We start from the raw sequence: 22,399 nt of genomic DNA on the forward strand, positions 1-22,399 counted from the left end.
CCTTCCTAAGGTTCCCATAATCTGCACTTATCTTGCTTTCTGCATGATATTTGCAAGGGATAAAATATTAATTGGCCCATAACAGTTTTCATTTTTTCAGTGTATTTTAGGGATCAGACATGATTACAGTGTTCTCATGGCTTCCTGAGTCATAGCCATGTGACTAACCACTTGGATACATCTGCACATAGTTGCCCTGCTGGTGTCTGGGTGGCTTCTTGTGAGAGTGAGGCAGGTAGGGATGCAGAGTATATCATCACAAGCTGCTGCTTATTTTAGGAGTTTTCTTAAATGTTGATAAGCCCGTGAAAGGGCATTTATTAAAGAATATGAATTTTTATGGCTATCTTAATGTCTTTTGATTTTGGTGGTGTCCCACTATTTAGGTTGTTACTTATAGTAAAGTTTTATAAGGATTTTTTAATTTGCTTGCTCCACATATGGAGCAAACTCAACTTTTTTTTTTTTTTTTGGAGAGAGAGAATTTTTAATATTTATTTTTTAGTTCTCGGCGGACACAACATCTTTGTTGGTATGTGGTACTGAGGATCGAACCCGGGCCGCACGCATGGCGAGCGCGCTACCGCTTGAGCCACATCCCCAGCCCCTTATAAGGATTTTTAAAAACAAAAAAATCAATAAACTTTATTTTCTAAAGCAGTTTTAGGTTCACAGTAATATTGAACAGAAGGTACAGACAGTTCTCATATACTCCGTGCCCCCACGCATGCACAGCCTCCTTATTCTGGACAGTCTTGCACTATAGTGATACATTTAAGTATGATCAGTGAACTTAACATTGACACATCATTTCTACCCTAAAGCTGATAGTTTATATTAGGGTTCATTCTTGATGTTGTATATTCTTTCAATTTGGATAAATGTATAATGATATATATCCACCATTGTAGTGTCATACAAAATAGCTTCACAACCCTAAAAATCCTCTATGCTCTACCCATTCATACCCTCCCAACCCCTTAATCCCTGGTAATCATTAATCCTTTTACTGTCTCCATAGTTTTGCCTTTTCTAGACTGTCATATGATTGGAATTATACTGAACGTTAGTTTTCTCAGATTGGCTTCTTTCACTTAGAAATATTCATTCAAATTACCTCCATGTCTTTTCATGGCTCAATAACTCATTTCTTTTTATTAGTGAATAAATATTCTGTTACTTAATAATATACTATATCTATTCACTTCCTAGAGGATATGTTGGTTGCTTTCATGTTTTGACAATTATAAGTAAAGCTGTTATAAATACTTGTGTGCAGGTTTTAGTGTCTGTAAAAATGTCATTTGAAAATGAGCTTTAGCTTTAGTAATCTATTTTTTTGTGTGTGTCAGATTCAGAAACACGAGTTGATCTGAAACTTTTGTACCCGGATTCTCCAAGAGATCGTCATACCTTAGAGATTCAGCAGCAAGCCCTGATAAGAGAGCAGCAGAGACGGCTGAATAGAATAAAAATGCAGGAAGGTGCTGAAGGTTAGAAACAGTCATTAAAATTACAGAAACTATGGGTAGATTGGTTTCTTGTCAGCTGTATGTCTCTTGTATTGATTTCAATTGCCAGCAGCCCCCTCCCCACACAGTTCCATGCTCACATGGTGTTTTTGACACATTGTACCAGAACTCTCTAATTGGCTTGGGTAAGGGTCCTTTATCCATGGATGAGAGGGCCCAGCCATTCACTCTAGCCAGTAGGATTGAGTACTTTGATTATTCCAGGTGACATCTGTACTAGGAACTGGAACCAAAGGAAGGAATGCTGAGCCAACACATTAGTGCCCTATTAAGCATGTGTCTACTGTGTGTGGGAAGTATGGTATAAAGTGTGTAAACCATTATTAGACTGGATTATGTTTTTGTTTAGTCATTCAATCAACAGATAGTTACAGTGTATCTACTAGGAGCACAGATAACTGACCTATATTCAGGGAATATGGTATTGAATGAAGTAGGCTACTGCTCTCAAAGAGCTTATACTTTATTGAAGTGATGGATGTTGCGAAAGAGAAATCTGGGGTCCTGTGGGAATGTGTAACTGGGGATAGGCATGAAGGTGGTGGCCACCTGAAGGCAGAATGGAGCTAGTTGTCTCAGAGAATATCAATGGGTGATTCTGATACCCAGGTTACTGCATGGCCCCCAGATCTGTTTCTCATCCATTTTGTTAGCTTTCATGCCACTGACAGTGGCCAAAATAAAAATGAGTTCTAAAAACACAGCAATCAGATAACAAGAATCGGAGGGATGGTCCTACCAGTTATTTTTATGAAAATTTAAGATCCGTTCCTTAGGGACGCTTGACTGGCTTGTACAATATGAAGAAGTTTTTGACCTCATGAGATAGCATCACAAGAGTAAGTAATGTAATTCATTGGGCCCAGATCATCGGTGAAAACTTTGTATAGGGGACCTCTTCCCTTCATCTGGTTCAGAATTTTTAGTAAAGACCTCATGTATTTTCCTGACAGTGGAATGACCCAAATGTACATCATCTGGAGAGAAAATTCATTAAGCAGCTTTCAATCTTTATGTCCTTGTGGTATTGTGTTTGCCTAGTTGCATGCGACTAAAACACTCAGGGTCACTCCAGGGGAACTGGGCTATGTGAAATAAACACACAAGAGACAGAAATGTCTTTTTCATTGAGGGTGCTGTGACGGCTCCTCTGACCTTAAGGGTCTGCAGAAAGAGAGCGAGTGAGCCCGCAAGTGCTGACCCCTTTTATTGAGGAGAAGTCATTCTGACCCCTTTTATTGAGGAGAAGTCATTCAAATGAGGCAAGGGGTCAGGTTTCGGGGGGCTGAGTCTAGCTTCATGATGTCTGCTATCAGCAGGTTGACTGATATCTAGTTAGGCCATATCCAAGGGCAGAGTAAGAGAAGGGGACACACAATGGGCATTTCCATGGAACATTCTATCCCAAACAGGGCAAAGGGTAAATATCACAAGGGAACAGGTGAGTTCCATGGGAATATAGGGGATATAGGAAGGCACGCCCATGCATTTGCTTTTTCTCAACCTTAAAGATCGGGGCTACTATCTTTGGTTACCTAAGCAACCAGATCATGGGGTGACCGAGAATGCCACACCGAACAAAAGAGGAGCAAACACTTGTAACATGCTATGTCGGCCTCCCACAGTATTGTTTTTCTTTACAACTCTCAAATGATGGTCTGATCTTGTGGGACCTTGTCAACTTAGACTGATTAGGCCAAAAGTATTCCAGGAGGATACAGATGCATGATCAAGAGTATCCATCCCCACAGGAATACCCTCTGACTTCAGCAGATACTATGATAATGTAATTCATAAGAATATGGTCTAACTATTAATAGTCACAAAGATGTCTGTAAAATATTTTGAGAAGAAATGTATGCTTATCATTGGCAGCCTCTATTCCCAGAGGCAGTTTCTAAAAGGAAAAAATGTTTTGGAGAAACATTTGGAGAAACAGGAAGGCTGGTTAGATTGTAGAGACTTGGGATCCCTGATCCTACATTCTGGCCCTTGGAATCAGGTGCCAAGAATGAACTTATTTCAGTTCCTTGTTCAGTTTCTCTCAACATTCTATAGGCTATAGAAATATGATAAAAGATGGTGAGAAACCCTGCATTGATCATTTTTTTCCCTCTTAAGCATCAATTTTAAGTTCACAATGACTTTACTTATTATATTTACTAATGTGAATGGGAGAATTTTATCCAAATAGAGCAAATGCTGGGTTTTATTTATTAATAAACAAGTAATATTTTAAAAATCTTCATTTGGTAGGTGAAAAGTAATTTCTAGTGTTAGTCATAAAAGATAACTCTGAAATTTATTTTTACTTATTAAACATTTTTTAAACTTTTAATCATTTTTCTTATTGCTTTTATTTTTTAAATACATGACAGCAGGATGCCTAACAATTCTTATTATACTTATAGAGCACCATTTTTCATATCTTTGTATATAAAGTATATTCACACCAATTCATGTCTTTATACATGTACTTTGGGTTTTTTTGCATTGCAATTCTTATTACACATATATACCATAATTTTTCATATCTCTGTTTGTATATGAAGTAGGTTAATCTTGTTTTTATTCTCCATCAACTATAGCTGACTTAAACTCCATCCCCAGTGCCAAAGTACAAGAGCACAGAATGGTAAGTAGCCAGTTCTATTTTTTTTTTTTTTTTTTTTTTTTGTGGTGCTGGGGATTGAACCCAGGGCCTTAGTGCATGCAAGGCAAGCACTGTATCAACTGAGCTATATCCCCAGCCCTGTAGCCAGTTCTAATTTTTTGAGTTAGATGTTTGTGTGTAAAAATTTTTAGGAAAAGTATTCCAAATTTTAATTCTTCAGAAATATTGAATTAAGGAAGAATTTAAATTTTGTCTCATCAATGCAGTGGTAGCTACAGAAGTATTAGTATAATATGTAGAAAAAACATTGTAATGGCTAAGAATAAGAGTTGAATTAGTCTGTGTGAATTAATCTCTTTTTGGTCATGTGGTTTGGCATATTATTTAATCTCTATGCCTCAGTTTCCTTATCTGTAAAATGAAGATGATAATATATACTTACCTCTGGGGTGGCTGTAAGTATTAAATTAATATTTATAAAAGTTTGACCTAAAATAAGTTCTGCTTATTAAATAAAAATGTAGCATAAGTGTTATTTGTGATAATTATGTGAGGATAATTAGAGTAGGGCCTGGCTTATATTGGGTACAGTTAGCATTTTCTGTTATCAACGTTAGTATTAATAGGGGTTACTAATAAAAGTAGTGGTGAGGCCTATAAAGAAAATAAGCAAGGCAAAGGAGATAGAGTGACAAAATGTCACCTCCTCACTCTTATACTGAAGTGACATTAGTATAAGACTGAATGAAGGGGAGGGGGTGAACTGTTTTCATTTAGCAAATACTTGTGGAAACTGTTTCACATGTCTGGGGTATAGGAGTCAACATGAAAAAACAAATCCCTGCCCTCTGGAGGCTTGCATTCTGGAAAGAGAGACAATAAATAGATCTATATTATGTTAAATCATGGTGCTGAGAGAAAATGATAAACAGGGAAAGAAATTAGGGAGTACTGGGGTGGGAGGACTTAATATTTAAAATATAGTGGGTATGGGAACCTCATTGAGGAGGTAATGTTTTTTTTTATTAAGGACACCAGGGAGGTGACCAAGGAAACTATTGGTATTACATATGGAAGAAGACTGTTCCTGGCAGAGGCTTGACAGGGGTTATCTAGTGCATGTAAGGAGCAGGAACGTGGCTGGGAGGTAGGAGAGCTTAAAACAAGGGTGAGGGGGCAAATGGGACACAGGTGAGCAGTGAGGTTTGCCCTTCAGGCCTGCACAGATGATAATAAGTTTCCAAAGTCTTGGTATCCAAGAGTTTCATGTTTTTCACTCGATCACTGACTGCTGTATATTGAGAATAGGCTGAGTGGGATAGATTATTGCAATAATCTAGGCAAGAGATAAACTGGCCTAGACTGGGGGTAGGAGTAGTAGAAGTGGTCTGAAGTTGGATTTACTTTAATAGGAGAAGGTCGAATTTTTCATTGAAAAGATAATGACAGTTAATATCTGGGATTTTGAATAATAGCAGTTTTTGCTCAACATAAGCCTACAAGTTTATTGTGGTTGTTAACAGAAGCTAATGTCTTGGACTCCTGATCTTTCTAGGGGCTGGATTATATGAAAAATTATATAGGATGAAACTGGAGATGATTGTCATGGAAAAGAAGACTTAGGTGGACTTTGATCACTCTTCATTTATGTGAAGGACTGTGATACAGAAGAGAGGGTTGGGCAATATGTGTGAAGTGCTCAGAATGGCTGATTCAGACCCTTTGATTCAGCTGATATGATTATCATTATTATCTTCTACAAAGTAGAATCATTAGGTAGTAAATTAAAAAGGAGATATCAATGCAGCATATGGAAGAATTCAGTGTAAGAGAATGTTTTTATAATGAATGCTATTCATGGGTAGAATTCATTGCCTTAAAAATTAAAGGCAAGCCATTATTGTTCAAGTGTTCAAGTGTTCTAGCAAAGCCAAGAAATCTACTTAAGGTGGTGCAGAGAAGTCTTGTTCAATGATTTTAAGTTCCTTTTGATATAAAAGTGGCATTATTCTTTACTGTAAACTTCTCTACTTGTAAATTTGTTACCTCTCATTTGGGAGCTAATTATAATGCTAACCCAATAGTAGCATTATTTTTTCCTTGCTCTGTGTCCCATCATAACTGTACTGTGATCATCATGACAGTTGTTATTGCATATGTTCATCATTATCTGAGGGCATGCCCTTCTCCTTGCTGTGGGACTATGATCCCCATCTACTCTGGAGTAGAAGCTCTTAATTCACCTTTTATCTAGGAACTTGTATGTATATTATACACAGATTTATTGAAAGGATGAGTGAATCTCAGCAATGGTTTTTAAACTTTTAATACTTAATTGGATTCATTACTTTTATATTTTCGACAGTAATGCTATCCTTTTTTTTTTTTTTTTTTTTTTTTGCTTCAACCATAAGAGGGCAGTGAGGAGTGGAATTAAAGAGTAAAAGTCTGCCTGACAAAAATCTCAATCCTGGAATGATAAAGTCAGACTGTTGTCTTCACTATCTTGGTGGGGGTTGTATGTGCTCTCCAGAATTTTCTGGGCACTGGAATGTCAGTCCTACCTCTCTCCCCATACTCTTTGGGGGCACAGTTTTGCTGGCTTTTAGTACAGATTTGTTGTTTTCCCACACAGGACTAATAAAATGTTATTAATATATGATATTTCTTTTAGCTCAGAGATGACACTGATGATTTTTTGAAAAATTCATTATTGGAATCTGATAGTGCTTTTATTGGTGAGTATATTTATTTTAATTCATTAATGCTATCTCATTTAATTATTAGACAATATTTATATTTCTTTTAAGTGCTTTTCTTCGTAACTAGTACTAGATTGTACAAGATGATTTAAAAAGTAATATTCTATTTTCTCTTTTAATGAATAATCATTAAATATGTCTTTTATAAGATTTTCAAAATCAGAATTACTAAAATAAACTTAAAAAGTCTACACAAAAACCTGTACATAAATTTTCATAACAGCTTTATTTATAACAGTAAAAAACTGGAATCAGTGTAGATGTCCTTCAACAGGTGAAAGGCTAAGCAAACTCTAATAACATCCCTACCTTCAGCACAGCTTTGCAATAAAAAGGAACCACTTGTTAAAATAACTCAGTAACTTGGATGACTCTTTTGGGAAATATACTGAGCAAAAAAACCAAACTGCAACAATTTACATAATGTATACATTCATATATTCACCATGAAACATGCAAGTGGATCTGTACAATAATCTGTCTTTTTGTGACTGACTTATTTCACTTAACATACTGTCCTCAAGGTTCACTCACATCCTAGCATGTTTCACATTCTCCCTCTCCCTTTTGTAAAAAAGGCTGAAACCACTGTACCAAATTTTGTTTATCCATTCATTTGTCAATAGACACTTGAGTTGCTTCTACCTTTTGGCTATTGTAAGTAAGGCTGCTATGAAAGTGGGTGTATAGGGATCTATGGGAGTCACTGCTTTCAAGTCTTTCATGTATTTACAGAGAGTTGGAATTGCTGAATCATATGGTAATTGTTTTATTGTTTGAAGAATTATCTTCCAGTTACACGGCAGGTGCTGTGTTTTACATTCTCACCAACAATACACAAGAATTCTAATTGTTCCATATCTTTGCAAACAACTAAAAATATTTTTAAAATATTTTTTTAGTCAGTGGTGGAGAATTGAACCCAGTGCCTTACACATGCTAGGCAATTGCTGTACCACTGAACTACAATCCTAACCCTGTTAACTTTTTTTTTCTTTTTTTTTTGATAGTAACTGTCCTTACAGGTAAAACCCTATTGTGGTTTTGATTTGCATTTCTGTAATGATCAGTGAGGTTAAACACCTTTTCACGTGCTTATCTGCAATTCATATATCTTCTTTGCAAAAGTAGCTTTTCAAGTCCTTTGCCATTTTAAAAAATCATGTTTTAAATTGTTGAGTTATAGGAATACGTTAGTATATATTTTACATATTAACCCCTTATCAAATATATTATTTGCAAATGTTTTCTCCAATAGGGGTTTGTCCTTTTCAATTTATAGATTGTGTCCTTTGCATGGAAGTTTTTTATCTTAATTAATGTTACCTTTTGCCCATGCTTTTGGTGTCATATCCAAGAAGCTACTACTAAATCCAGTGTCATGAAGTTTACCTCCTTAGGTTTTCTTCTAAGAGTTACAGTTTTAGCTTTCACATTTATGTCAAAATATATGAGCCAGAAACCCATAGAATTTTAGAAAGAAATAGATGAATCTACTATTGTGTTTGGGAATGTCCCTCTATCAGAAATAGACAGATCCAGTATGCAGAAAACTAGTAAGAACATAGTTGAACCCAACAGTACCATTAATCAACTGGATTATAATGGACATCTATAGACCACTTCATTCAGCAACAGAACAAATATTCTTCTTGGGCACACATGGTATATTCACCAAAATAAGTCTACATTTAATTGTTTGGATTTTTTTTTTTTTAATTAAGCACTCTAGATGTGCTGACCCCTGCAATTTCCCCAAATGTGGGAAACTCGACTGCATAATTTATGGTAGTGGGAGACTGTGTTCACACTATCCCCTGGTTCAATCATTAAGAACAGAGCTTGGTTGTTATGGGGTGGTGTTTAGAAAGAGTTATTACTTTCATTCTGGTATTTTAACCTCCATCTTTTGGGGCAAGACTGTAACAAAATTGTAACTATACCAAAAGCTTTTAATTTTGACCCTGGTTAATGTATGTTTGTATAATGACATCATTAGTCTATGAAGCCTGGATCCTTAAGAATTTTAGAAGGAATTCTTTATAGCGGGGCTCTTTGTTTTTTTACTTGGGAAAACTACAGTTTTTCTCTGACATTTGCATAATTGAGGTTTAAGGTTGGAAATATAATTTTTTTCTTTTCTCCCCATCAGGATATATTTTCTTGTTCTTATAAAGTTTGTGGGATTAAAGTAGAAAAAAAACAAACCAAACAACAAAAACCATAAAGCACACCTAATTTAAAAGGAGAGAAATCATCCAATGTCCATTATGATAATGGGGAAAACAACCAGAAATTAATAATAGAAAGATAGCTGAAAAATCCCTAAATACTTGCAGATTAAACCCCACATGGGTCAAAAGAATAAATAAATAAAACATAGGTCAAAAGAACAAAATCTCAATGAATTAAAAAATACTTTGAACTAAATTTCCTTATCAAAATTTGTGAGATATAGCAAAATAGTACTTACAGGGAGATTTAGAGCACTGGATGCATATAATTAGAAAAGTGGAAAAATATAAAATCAATAATATAAGCTTCCCTATTAGGTAGTCAGAAAAAAGAAGAGCAAATGAAGTCCAAGGTGAGAAGAGGGGAAATAATAAAAACTAGAGCAGAAAACAAATTTGAAATAGAAAATCAATAGAGAAAAATCAGTGAAACCCAGAGCTCTTTCCCTGAGATCAATAAAATTGATGGCTTTAGCTAAGCTAAGAAAAAGAGAAGATACAGATTACTAATGTCAGAATTGAAAGAGAGGACAATACCATAGATCCAATGGATAATTCAAAGGTCAAGGAATACCATGAACAACCTGCAAATTTGATAACCGAAATGAAATCTAACACCCATTCATGGTAACTCTACTAACAAGGAAGGTAGAGAAACTTCCTCAATTTGGTAAGAGAACATTTATTTAAAAGCCTTCAGCTAACATCAGACTTAATGATAAGAAACTAAAAAGTCCCTGTTGAAATCAGGAACAAGGCAAGGTTGTTCTCTCTCTCCACTCTTAACATTATACTGGAAGTCCCTAGCTGATACAATAAGGCTAGAAAGAAAATTAAAGATACGCTGACTGAGAAGAAGAAATAAGGAGATATAAAGTCATCATTCACTGATGACATGATTACCCATAGAAAATCTGAAAAAAACTCCCAGAATGAATAAGCAGTTATAGCAAAGCTACAGAATATAAGTCCATCATCTTCCTGGATATGAGCAATGAACAAATAGATTTGAAATTGAAAATACAATATCTGGCATAAAAGCACTAGACTAGGAGACAGAGAACGATTCACATAGATACACTTTTCTGATCTTTGACAAAGGTTACAGAAACGTTTGTTGGAGAAAATACAGCCTTTTAAAAAAATGGTGCTGGAAAACCATAATCTGTACATAGAAGAATGAATCAAGATCCCTATCTCTCACCCTGCATGAAAGTTAACATAAAGTGGACCTAGCAATCAGATCAGAAACACTGAAACTCCTAGAAGAAAACATTTCAACATATTGGTACAGGAATCAACTTCCTCATTAAGAATCCTAAAGCTCAAGAATAAAACCAAGAATCAATAAATGGGATGGCATCAAGTTAAAAAGCTTCTGCAAAGCAAACAAAAACATGGCGAGCCTATAGAATGGATTAAATATTTACCAGCTACTCTTTTGAATAGGGGATTAATATCCTATGGATATGTAAAGAACTAAAAAAATCTTAAAACCAGAAAAACAACCCAGTCAATTAATGGGCAAATGATCTAGACATTTTTCAAAAGAAATAAAAATGGCCAAAAAGTAAATGAAAAAATATTCAACATCTTAGCAATCAGGGACTAGTGGGGTAGGAGAGAGGAGATACAGGGTGGGGGGATGAGTGATCAAATTATGTGCATGTTATCATCATGAATCCTACTATTAATGTATAATTATAATGCACCAGTAAAAATACCATTTACATTAGCCCCTCCCCACCAAAAAAGAAACACTGCAGAGTAAATCTAACAATACATAAATAAGTTCTGTATAAAGAAAATCATAAAAAGCTGATGCAAGAAACTGAAAAACTAAACAAATGAAGGCATTCCATATTCATGGAAAGTATGTTGTTAAGATGCCACACTCCTTGCTAATTTAGTTTATATATTCAGTGTAAATTCCAATCAAAATCCTAACAAGTTATTGAGCATATATTGACAAACCAATTCTAAAGTTTACGCAAGGAGGCAAAGATCCAGCATAGCCAGTAAGTGCAGTATCAGAAGAACAAAATTGTAGTACTGTGTGTGTTAGCTTTCTGTTACTGTAACAAATTCCTTACATAAATTAACCTGAAAAGGTTTTTTGGCTCACAGTTTTTAGAGTTTCCAGCCCATGACTGGTGGCCACATTGCTTTTAGGTCTGAGAGTGAGTAGAACATCATGGCAGGAGCATCTGGTAGAGCAGAACCACTCACCTCATGGCCAAGATACAAAAATAGTGGAGGGGACAAAGTTCCCTGATCCCCTTTTGATGGCATTCCCTTAATGACCTAAAACCAGACCTCACCTCTTAAACTTCCCTCCACCTCCTACACTGGAGACTAAGCCTTCAACACATAATGCTTTGGGAGACATTCCACATCTGAACCATAGTACTACTATGGTTCAGAGTATAAGTGACCTTGGATTTGGTGATAACTTTTATGACACTAAAGGCATTGTGAAACAAATAACTGATAAGCTGGACCTCTGTTAAACAAAAACAGGGCGGAGGTTGTGGCTCAGTGTTAGAGCACTTACTTAGCACATGTGAGGCACTATGTTCGATCCTCAGCACCACATAAAAATAAATAAAGTTATCGTGTCTATCTACAATGATCAAAAAACAAAAACGTTAAAGGCTCAGAATGTAGATCAGTGGTAGAACTCTTGCCAAACACAGATAAGACCCTGGATTTGATCCCCAGCACCACAAACAAATTTACTTCTGCTCTGGAAGACATTGTCAAGAGAATGAGAAGACAGGACACAGAAAATATTTGCACAAGACATACCCAGTAAAAGACTTAGATAAAATATGCCAAGAGCTCACCTATAAGAAAACAACAACAAAAAAAAAGATGGGCAGAAGACTTAAATACACTTCTTCAAAGAAGATATACAGATAAGTGTATGAATAGGTGATTATCATATATCATCAGGAATTTTTAAGTTAAAATGAGATACAGTTATGGAATGTTGGCTAGAAGGTCAACATTCAAAACAATGATGTTACCACATGCTGGTGAGGATGTTGACCAGCAGGAAATATAAATTCATTGCTGGTGTGAAATGCAAAATGGTACAGCCACTTTGAAAGACAAGGTGACAGTTTTGTATAAAAATATAATCTTTCCATATGATTTAATAGTAATATTTGTTGGTATTTACTCAAGGGTAAGGAACCCTTATGTCCATACAGAAACCTGTACATGAAAGTTTATAGCGTCTTTATTCTTATTTGCCCAAAATAGGCAACAACCAAGATGTGTTTCAGTAGGTAAATGGATACTCTGTTCATCAATGGAATACTGTCCAGTGCTATAGAAATGAGCTACCAGTTGGCAGAGGCTGTAAGACAGTAGAGTCTAGCATACACGATCTCCAGCCCTGTGAAGGTAGGGGAAAAATAACTGCCTAGGGACTATGAAAAGACATGAGAGAACCTTCTGTGTGAAAGAAGTCAACCAGAAAAGGCTATGTTAGTTTAGGTGTTGACCTGGGCCTTTGAAGTACTTGCTGATGGGCTTGAGGTGATGGAAATATTCTATCCTTTTTAAAACAGTGCTGAGTCTCAAACTCAGGGTCTTGTACATACTAGACAAACACTCTACCACTGAGCTACCTCTCCAGCCCTCTGATGGAAATATTCTAGATTGTAGTGATGATTCTCGTTTCGGGAATTCACTAAAACTCTTTGAATCATGTATACTTACTGGTTTAAAAACACACTCTAGATTATGCTCTGGGTAAAATGTTTGAAATGCTTAAATGTGTGGCCATTTAGGTGCTTATGGTGAGACTTACCCTGCTATTGAAGATGATGTTCTCCGTCCACCAACACAGCTGCCCTCTGCAAGGGAGCGCAGGAGGAACAAATTGAAAGGACTGGACTTTGTATGTATGAATTATTGTGCCCTCCCTCTTTTTTCCATTTAAAAAGGCGAATGGTCTAGGTTCTGACCCATGATAAATTCCTATAGTCCAATAAAAGAAAGCATTTGCTTTGAAAGTGAAGTGGACATGGTTCTGAATCTAGGCTCTCCCAGCAATTAACTTGATGATCTTATAGCTCCTTAACTCTGCTGCCTTGACTACCTTATTGCCTCTTGGGGTGGTGGTAAAGTAGAAGCTCTGGAAATGGCACAGAAATCTGTCCTGTGTTAATTCATTACCCCAAGCTTCAATCCTTCCCCCTCTGGAATGTATGATTTCAGAAAAGACACTGTACTTATAGAAAGCCTGTTACATTCTCTGAAGAACCTAACTAGGCTTAACTTCATTTGAATCAAATGAATTATCCAAGGTTTATGGACAAGAGGAATGAAATTCAAACCCATGTTTTTCTCACTATTCCACAGCTTTCTGATGCAGTCAGTAACACATATAGTACATACATGTTCCAGTGTTGTCACTTTCTCATTGGGTAGGCAACTTTTGGCAGTTTCTTAAATTCTGTGTGTTTCCTTCTCTATGACCTGAAGATAACAAATGTTGACGCATTTAGTACTGACCCAGGTAGGCCAGGAGCACTCAGCAAAAAACAGATGCTGCTGTGAATTAGCATTGTTATACATACACCTTTTCAGGTAGCAGAAATTTTGTTGCCTAGCAACCACTTATTTACTTGGGTCTCTATATAGATTTGCCTTTTCCAGATATTTCATTATGAGATCATATGTGATCATTTGTGACTAGCTTCTTTCAAGTATGTCAGTACATGATTCCTTTTTGTTGCTGAATAATCATTCTGTGTTATGTATAGTCCACATCTTGTTTATCCATTCCACAGTTGATGGATGTTTGGATTTATGCCACTATTATTATTTTGTTTGCTCTTGAGTACACACCTAGAACCGTTGGGTTTTATGGTAACTCTATATTCAGCATTTTGAGGAATTGCCATTGTTTTCCAAAGCAGCTGCTCCATTTTACATTGTAAATATTTTACATTGATAAAATGGCTAGCACATAACTTATTTCCTGACTTTATTATAGCCATCTACTGAGTGTGAAGTGGTATCTTAGTTTTGAATTGCATTTCCCTAATGACATTGAACATTGTCTCATGTGCTTCTTTGAAGGTATGTCTATTCAGATGCTTTGCCCACTTTCAAATTGTTTTTTGTATTATTTTAAAATAATATTTAAAATTGTATTATTTTTAAACATTGACTATAAGTCTTGAAGCAGATGTAAGATGTGCAAATATTTTCTCCCATTTGATAGGCTGTCTCTCTTATTTTCTTGGTAGTATTGTTTTAGAAGTTTTAAATTTTGATGAGGTTCAATCTTTCATTACTTGGGCTTTTGGTGCCTTACGTAAGAAACCATTGCCTAACCCAAGATCATGAGAATTTGTTTTATAGTTTGCTCTTAATGCCATTGATTCACTTTTTTGGGGCGCTAGGGATTGAACTCAGGGGCATTTGACCACACCCCTAGTCCTACTTTGTACTATACCGAGTTGCTTAGAGCCTCACTTTTGCTGAGGTGATCCTCCTGCCTCAGCCTCCTAAGCCAGTGGGATTACAAGTATGTGCCACCATACCCAACTCACTGATGCACTTTTAATTTTGTTTCAGATCATTTGTTGAACCCCCTCCCCCGCCCAGGCCCCCTTGCATTTTGTTTGCTCCATATCCAAAAACTTAATAATTTCTTTCTGGATTTTTATTTCTCTTTTATTGACCTCTATATCTGTCCCTCTGCCAGAACTTTATTATCTTCAATCTGAGCCCATTGGCACAGGATTTTTTCCTTTTAGACCCTGTAATTGCCACTCTGTATCCAGTTTAGCAGCATTTCTGTTATTTCAAATGCTGTATCTTACCCCTGACTAAAGTCTGTATGGATGAACATAAGAATCAGAATATAAAAGATCCATGTTTTGTTTTATTCTTACATTTATTGAGAGTATAAGGACATATTTTGATTAATTATATTAATTAGTGTTTATGAAGTGTTTTTTTTTAATTACAGGATAACAATCCTAATATACCACCAGATGGTCTCTCTTTAAAATCTGTCTCCAGTATTAATGTTGATCAGCTTAGAATGAGAAATGAGGAACGAATGCGAAGACTAAATGAACTTCAGAATAAAAATAATAATGCAGGTAAAAGCTCAGTGGACTATGAAAAATCCTGTAAGAACCCTTATACCTTGGCTTTCACTGATTGCTGAAGTCCTTTGAGCTGTGTGGCTTACATTACAGTAACTATCCAGCAAAACTAGACATTAGCTGACTTAATTTTACATCAGATTCTTTCTACTGGGCAAAGTATCTATTACAGAGTAGATTCTAAACAGTTAAAATAGTTTTTGCATATGAAATATGTTCAAGTTTTGTTTTCAGCAGGGAAAATGCAGATTAGTATGGTATTTGGTAACTAAAGTGAGAGATTATCAGAAATACTTTTGAGCTTTTAAATAATACATTTTAAAGATAATGCAGATAGATTGGTATTTTCAGGCTGGTATTTTCTCAAGTCATAGTAGACTTTATTATGAGTGGACTCTGATGACTTACAGGTTAAATGTTGTCATGGAGCACATGAGACAGAGCAGTTTACCTTAAACAACTGCCAAACTCCTCAGCCTGCCCTGTCATGCTATTAGTCACCAGCATAATGAAACAACTTTTAATAATTATTAGCTTTAGCAAACAGTAGAGTGGTCTTTTTGGAGAATATCTTTAGTCATACTACGTTGTAGTAACTTACTTTACATCTATTAAGACATTATTTATGGAAAAATGTAGAATAGTAGGAATGTCTTTTTAGCTAAAAGGCATTTTCTTTACTGAGAATTGCCTCTTATAACCTGAATTAAGACTTAAAATGTTCTTTCCCAGATATATCTGTTAAGTCTAATACTTTTTGTTGTTGTTGAGGTTTTTCACTGTCTAAACTGTTTTTTATTTAACACTATCCTTTCAAACAGGAACTTTTTGGTACGATGTGGATTGACTGATCACTAAATTGCACATCTCTCTTTGCTGGGCTAATCGTTCACAGACCAGGAGATGTAAAAAAAAAAAAATTTTTTTTTAAATAAATAAAGAAATTGACATCATGGGGTAGGAAGACAGATTTTCCTATTATACCTAATAATACCAATACAGATATGGAAGTACAATCAAATTCAAATAATGACATGGCCTTCTTTAAGTTAGGTATAAGAATGGAACTAATTTTCTCCCAATAGTGCTTTCCCAAAAATGACTCTTAATTTCCATATAGCAGCATTAACTTTGCCAACATGCTTGTGCTTCTGTAGTCAGCTTAATGTTTGATTGAATCACCTTTGATCTTTTTAGAAGCCCTCTGGATGCTAGTGCTATGGAGTCCATTTAGTCAGTTGATCATATTTTCCCCCACAATTCTGGCCTCTTCCTGGGCCTGCTCTGCTGCCTCGGGTGTGTATGGGAGGGTTCAAAGAAACATTCCAGTTCAGAAAATATTGTGGGAGAATGCAGAGTTGTAGTAGGCTGGACTGTAGGCTGCCTGTGTTTGTCACCTCAGTTGTATCTCTTTGTCTCCTGTAGATGATGACAGTTCAATAGTGGACCCTGATGACATCATGAGACACATGGGTGATGATGGATCAAACTCTGTAGCCACTGAGCCCTGGCTCCGCCCTGGCACTTCAGAAACACTGAAACACTTCATGGCAGAACAGCTGAACCAGGAGCAGCAACGGGTTCCTGGAAAACCAGGCACTTTTACTTGGCAGGGCCTGTCTACTGCACACGGTTAAAATAAATGTGTATTGAACCCTGTAGTGCCTTTTAAGGTGGAAAGAATGTTAAATCTATACCTTTAATAATGTGTCCTGAGAGTTAATTACTTAAGGTCCATCTGTATTATTTTTCCATGTGATGTATATGATGTATATTATGTACATAAATAAAAGGCCATGATTGGTTTATATGATAGAATTGTATAGAATTATTTTGCTCAATTTTTCCATAAAATCAGGGTGGTAATGAACTCTTGGATTCAACTACCATATGTGCATTATTTTAAAAAATTCTGCTTGTCTTTAAGGCAGATAAAATGTGTACTGTAAAATCAGAATATCCTGTTACTTGCACATTTGCCATTGTTATCTATTTAAAATAACACATCTGTGACTATTCTGGTTAATATAAAAGACAAACATGCAAGTTATTTTCATGTCAACTACTGACTCAGTAGAAATTAAGGAAACTATTTTACTCCTGTGAGCCATGCACTAAATGTTATGTCTTTCTGCCTCTCTTATGCCAGTGCTTAAAAAGGGTACTGTCTCAAGTTACTAATTTATATGATTCAACTATTTCTTGACAGAAATAAATTATTTTTCTTACCTCTCTGTTTCTTATTTTAACGGGAATTGAGGTTTGTTTCTAGAGGCTGGAGAGGTAGGAATACCAAAGGTGAAGTGAAGGACAAAGACTTCAGTTGAAGTTTTGCTCCACCACCATGGACCCTTATCTAAAAGTCAGTTTTTCTAATCATCCATTAAGTGGTACTTATTCAAATTCTGGAAAATAATTCTTAGTTGGAGTCAGGTCTTCAGCACTCACCATGACAGGCACCACTTCTCCAATAGTTTCCACAGTCATCAGTGGCAAACAAGATCAGAAGTTAGCCACAACTGTGAAATTACAGGTAAATTTTATATTCAGTGTGCTGATCTTACCTTTGCTTGCTTTATTATTAAAGACATATCAATATCTGAAAGTCCGAAGACTTGTCTCCTCTGGGGAGAGTCCCGATACCATAGCCAATAAACTGCCAGGCTGTGTGAAGCACGTAATTACCCTCAGACCAGAAGGTCCTGGTGGCTCCCTGCCACTCTTAGCTCTAGCATCCCATCCATCTGGGCTTGAATCAGAGCTGTCCTACCAGTAATAAATACGGTACATGTACAAATGCATGTCCCAAGACGACATGAAAGTGAAGACCAAAAACTTTCCCTGTTTTTTAACACAACCCTCAAAGTATACTGATATACTCCATTTTCTTTAAAGCCATTCACCACATAACATTAACTGACTCTTAGGGGATACAATCTCACATTGCGAACTGCCCCAAAGGGAACTTGAGCGTTTTCTCTCAGCTTTCAAAAAAGATAGTGCCTTATTTGGGTTATTAGTGAATTTACACAAAAAAATTATGAATATACTATGGCTTAGAGAGCAGTGTGTGTGGGAGAATCTATAGTCTTTTCATACTTTGGCTTTTAAGAAAAAAAAAAAACATGGGGCTGTGGGTTATGCAGGTTTTCATTGCACTAATGAAATAATCCAAAAACTTTATTGACCTATAACCTGATTAGAATATGCCAGATGAGAATATTGTACAGAAAGTTGTACAGAATTTTTTACATAGAAAACTTTACATCTGTACCATATACATTTTATCCATCTGAAAAAATTTTCTACATCCACTTTTAATACGGAATGCTTGACAATCTTGTCTTTAACCATCAGAGCACAATTCACAGTATGAATACAATTCCAGTAAATCTAACCTCCCAAACCATGCCAGATTTGTTATTTTAATATATTCAACATTAAATTCTGTACATAGAATAAAATCTACATCAAGCCCCGCCACCCAAAATAAAAGAAAGTGACAGCAACCTAGATTCATTTGCAGTGATTCAAGTTTCTGTCCATTAAGGATCATTCTATTTTAATGGCTCATCTTTAAAAGCCCTAAGAGAAGTATATTACAGGTAGTTATTGTCAGTAGGGATATTTTCTACTTTTGTATTTCCCCCCGGTCGTTGATCTTGACAAATGTCAGTCACAACAGCTTCTGGGCATGTCAAACTCAAAATTTCTACCCCCCCCCCCCCAAAAAAAGGGCAAAACTAAAATTCCACACAAAATAAAGACAAAAAGTTCAACCCAAATGTTTAGTGCATTTGACAAAATATTATGGGTGTTTAGCAATTGGATAAGAAAATAAAGAAATAAAATAAAACATTGCAGGAAGAACTATATAATGTTTAAGATTTTTATATTACAGACCTGCATCTCTGTACATTTTTCACAGAAGAATGATTACCAGAATCTCAGATAGCCTGAGTGTGCAAAAATCTTCAGAATAAGAATACCATAGTTGCTAAATATCTTTTACCGTCAACAATAATTCTTTTTCCCCCAACCCCAAATTATAAACATTTTATCCTTCAAAATACAGCTCTCCTGAGTTGTACTTCTTGCAGAAGTTCAATCTTTACATCTATAGTTCTTTGGGTAAGTTTTTCTTCCACACCTGCCAAAAATATGTGGGGCTCTCCCTGCCTCAAAGGACAGAGAAGGACCCATGAGCATAAGCTGACAGAGTTTAAACAGGCTTTCTGCTCATCATGACAAAGAATCCACCAGATCACTGAAAGGGACTGGACTGTTCCAAGTTTTGATTTATAGCTCTAAGCACATTTACCAGTAACCCTCAAACACTGCAATTCTGTGAAACCATTTTTCAGGTAGGAATCCTCAGCTCCAGGGTCCTTTTAAAGAGCAGAGGGATGTAAACACCAACAGAAAAAAATAAGTTCCCATCATTGCTTGTGTAGTCCAAGTTCCTGCTCAGGTGGTTGTGATATCTGAAAAACAACTCCGATTCGCAGAAAAAATCTTCTAAGAACAGCACGAAGTTCAGGAATCAAGTCAAATTGCATAATTTCACATAAGAGAGGATAGTAGAATGATGCGTGAGCTTTAAACTGGGGGGAAAAGTAATTTCTCCGTTAGTAGTGCTTACATTACAAATCAGAGAGCCTAAACTGCCTTTAGAGTTAGCTCTTGGGGGTGTGAACTGATTACGGAATATGGAGGAAGGGCTGAGTATGCCTCAAGCAGTGACTACTTGGATTGTGGAACTGAAAGACTGAGAAGAATTCAACAGACTCAAACTCATTTAATTGTCTATCATCATTTTGAAAAACATTTTCCACTACATATCTTTGATAAATTTTTAGTAATTGAGCACTGTCTGACCTGAGTAATTGCAAAAGTAAGAAATAGCTCTAGTTCCTATTCTATTTCTTTGTATCAGATATGGGTTATTGAAATTATATATTTTGTTAAACAAAAAAGGGAATTATTAAGACAATGTTTACATTTCAGGGAAAATTCTACCTAATATTACAATATAAAAACATTTTCCAGGCAAAGCACATTCAAATTTTTACAGTTCAACTTTTATATCTGTACTGAAATCTGCTACAGTTCCCTCATCTCTGAACACTGGTCTGGTTTGTTTTTCTCTCTTCCTGCTCCTCTGCACCCACCACACAGATGGACGCAGGATGACATGCTGTGAGCAAAATAAGCAGACAGTGAATTGAGACACTCTGGGTATGGGGGAGAGTTTGGAGACCTCCAAGCTTTACCTGGCTCACAAATCTGATAGAGCACTTCTGGACACAGGGATTAACACCTGACTGCTGAGTGGGATCCCCCTACCTCCACAGGGTCCTAGGGTTTGAAGTGCAAGGCAGTGTTCAACTTATTCAGGGGGTCACAGCAAACCTTGTTTCCTTATATTTAAGCTATAAGTTACTATATTCTTTTGAGTAAAATGTGTATTTTTTAAAATTTAGTTTTTAGTTGTAGTTGGACACAATACCTTAATTATTTTTATGTGGTGCTGAGGATTGAACCCAGGGCCTCGCACGTGCTAGGTGAGCGTTCTACCACTGAGCCACAACCCCAGCCCCATAAGATGTGTATTTCTGAAAACCTTTAAATAGGCATTTATTTTTATAGTTATATAAATGTTTTACGTTTCTACTGGTATAAAATTTTTACATTTCACAGCCAGCTCACTAGAGCTCTGTGGTTACGTGGAACCACTAAATACCTGGAGCACAGGCCCAGGGAGCTGATGTAGCCTCAGGTAGAGGGTGCAGTGTAAGGCCATGATGCTGTTGGACAGCTGTTTTAAAAATTGGGGATGTCAATGACTCCAGTGGTCAGGATGGGAATTTCAATGTTGGAGGAGCCCAGGAGTTCATCAAGGTGTCCTAAGGAATTCTGCTTCTTCCCCCAGTGAAACAACTGCTGACTACAGAACAAAGCTGAGCAAGGAGAAAGCAAACTGAGGAGGAATGAGGCAGATACAGACGGGCCCAATGTGCAACAAGGAGTAAGCAGCACAGTCGCTGAGAGTGAGCAACACGGGGCTAGAAATGCGACGAGGGACACGAGGCCTCAGACTTACCCTATTATCACTGATCTTTAGAACTTTAGTTAGAAACAACAGCAGTAAGTTGGTCCAGGCTTCCCGATGGCTTTCTGATGTGAGAGTGAGGAAATAACTCAGTGCTTCACTGCAGACGCTGCAAAAGAAAGGTTTCTTTTTATATAACGTGCATACCTGCTGCTTTGTGTGTTCACTGAGAAAGAATGATTAAGAAAATTAGGGGAGTGAACATTAGCTACTAAGGAACTTGTTAGATCCCACGTGTTTACATTTTAACTAGTGTCAACATTAACATTTATATTCCATAAATTTAAAAAATCCCAGCAACTTAGGGGCCAGTCTGGGCAAATTAGCAAGACTGTCTCAAAATAAAATTTAAAAAGGGGCTGAGTAAGTTATAGCTCAGTGGTATAGTGTTCTGGGATCAATCCCCAGTACCACAAAAACAAGCAAACAAAACTAATTAGAAACTTAATGACTTAAAGCCAAGGTTTCAGAGTACATGTAGAAGCTTGATGTCAACAGACATGGGCTGAAACCTGGGGTGCCTCTTTCCTTCATTGCTTATTAGGCCCCAGACCATTCTGGATCTGAATAGTCTTGCCACAGTAAAATGGGAGAATACAGACTAGGTGATTTCTTAAAATTCTAAAAAGTATTTAACTGGTCTCTAAGAAAACCTACTTCCCAAGTAGACAGAAAACTATGAGGCAGATGACAGTATTCTTTCTAAATGGCATGTTTCTTTCTTAGCATGAATTCAAATTTTAGTTGTCACAAAGTCAAACCAATAAAAAAACCAAATATTTTTTCAAACTAAATGCAGGAAGGCTGGTAGGCAGGCAGGCTCTCATTTTCACAAATGGATGCTGTACAAAAATGGATTTTCTAATAATATTACGAAGACCTAAAAACTGTTATCAGAAAGTCTCTAAATTTTAGAGATAAAGCTTTGTCCTTCATACTGTGTTAGACATAATCTGCTCATATGCCACCAATTGTATAAGCACATTCACCTAAGCCAGAAATGATGGC

General features: G+C 36.3%; 2 protein-coding genes across 6 annotated transcripts in view; one reads left to right on the top strand and one right to left on the bottom strand.

Annotated features, from left to right (window-relative positions):
- Nucleotides 1-17,622, top strand: part of Cspp1 (centrosome and spindle pole associated protein 1) — a 127,506-nt gene extending 109,884 nt beyond the window's left edge. For all 3 annotated transcript variants that reach the window (XM_077800829.1, XM_077800830.1, XM_077800831.1), the window contains 6 exons: nt 1,353-1,493; nt 4,121-4,167; nt 6,821-6,884; nt 12,943-13,052; nt 15,138-15,273; nt 16,705-17,622. In XM_077800829.1, the coding sequence (XP_077656955.1) occupies nt 1,353-1,493; nt 4,121-4,167; nt 6,821-6,884; nt 12,943-13,052; nt 15,138-15,273; nt 16,705-16,916 (710 nt within the window). In that variant the 3' untranslated portion in view covers nt 16,917-17,622. The remainder of the gene's footprint in view (nt 1-1,352; nt 1,494-4,120; nt 4,168-6,820; nt 6,885-12,942; nt 13,053-15,137; nt 15,274-16,704) is intronic.
- An 822-nt stretch (nt 17,623-18,444) lies between these two features.
- Arfgef1 (ARF guanine nucleotide exchange factor 1) overlaps nt 18,445-22,399 on the bottom strand; it is a 107,760-nt gene continuing 103,805 nt past the window's right edge. For all 3 annotated transcript variants that reach the window (XM_026407757.2, XM_026407756.2, XM_077801425.1), the window contains exons 38-39: nt 21,383-21,500; nt 18,445-19,883 (exon numbers count right to left, since the gene is read on the bottom strand). In XM_026407757.2, coding sequence (XP_026263542.2) covers nt 19,719-19,883; nt 21,383-21,500 — 283 coding nt within the window. In that variant the 3' untranslated portion in view covers nt 18,445-19,718. The remainder of the gene's footprint in view (nt 19,884-21,382; nt 21,501-22,399) is intronic.

The sequence above is a fragment of the Urocitellus parryii genome, chromosome 7 (assembly GCF_045843805.1).
Source record: "Urocitellus parryii isolate mUroPar1 chromosome 7, mUroPar1.hap1, whole genome shotgun sequence".
Lineage (NCBI taxonomy): Eukaryota > Metazoa > Chordata > Mammalia > Rodentia > Sciuridae > Urocitellus > Urocitellus parryii.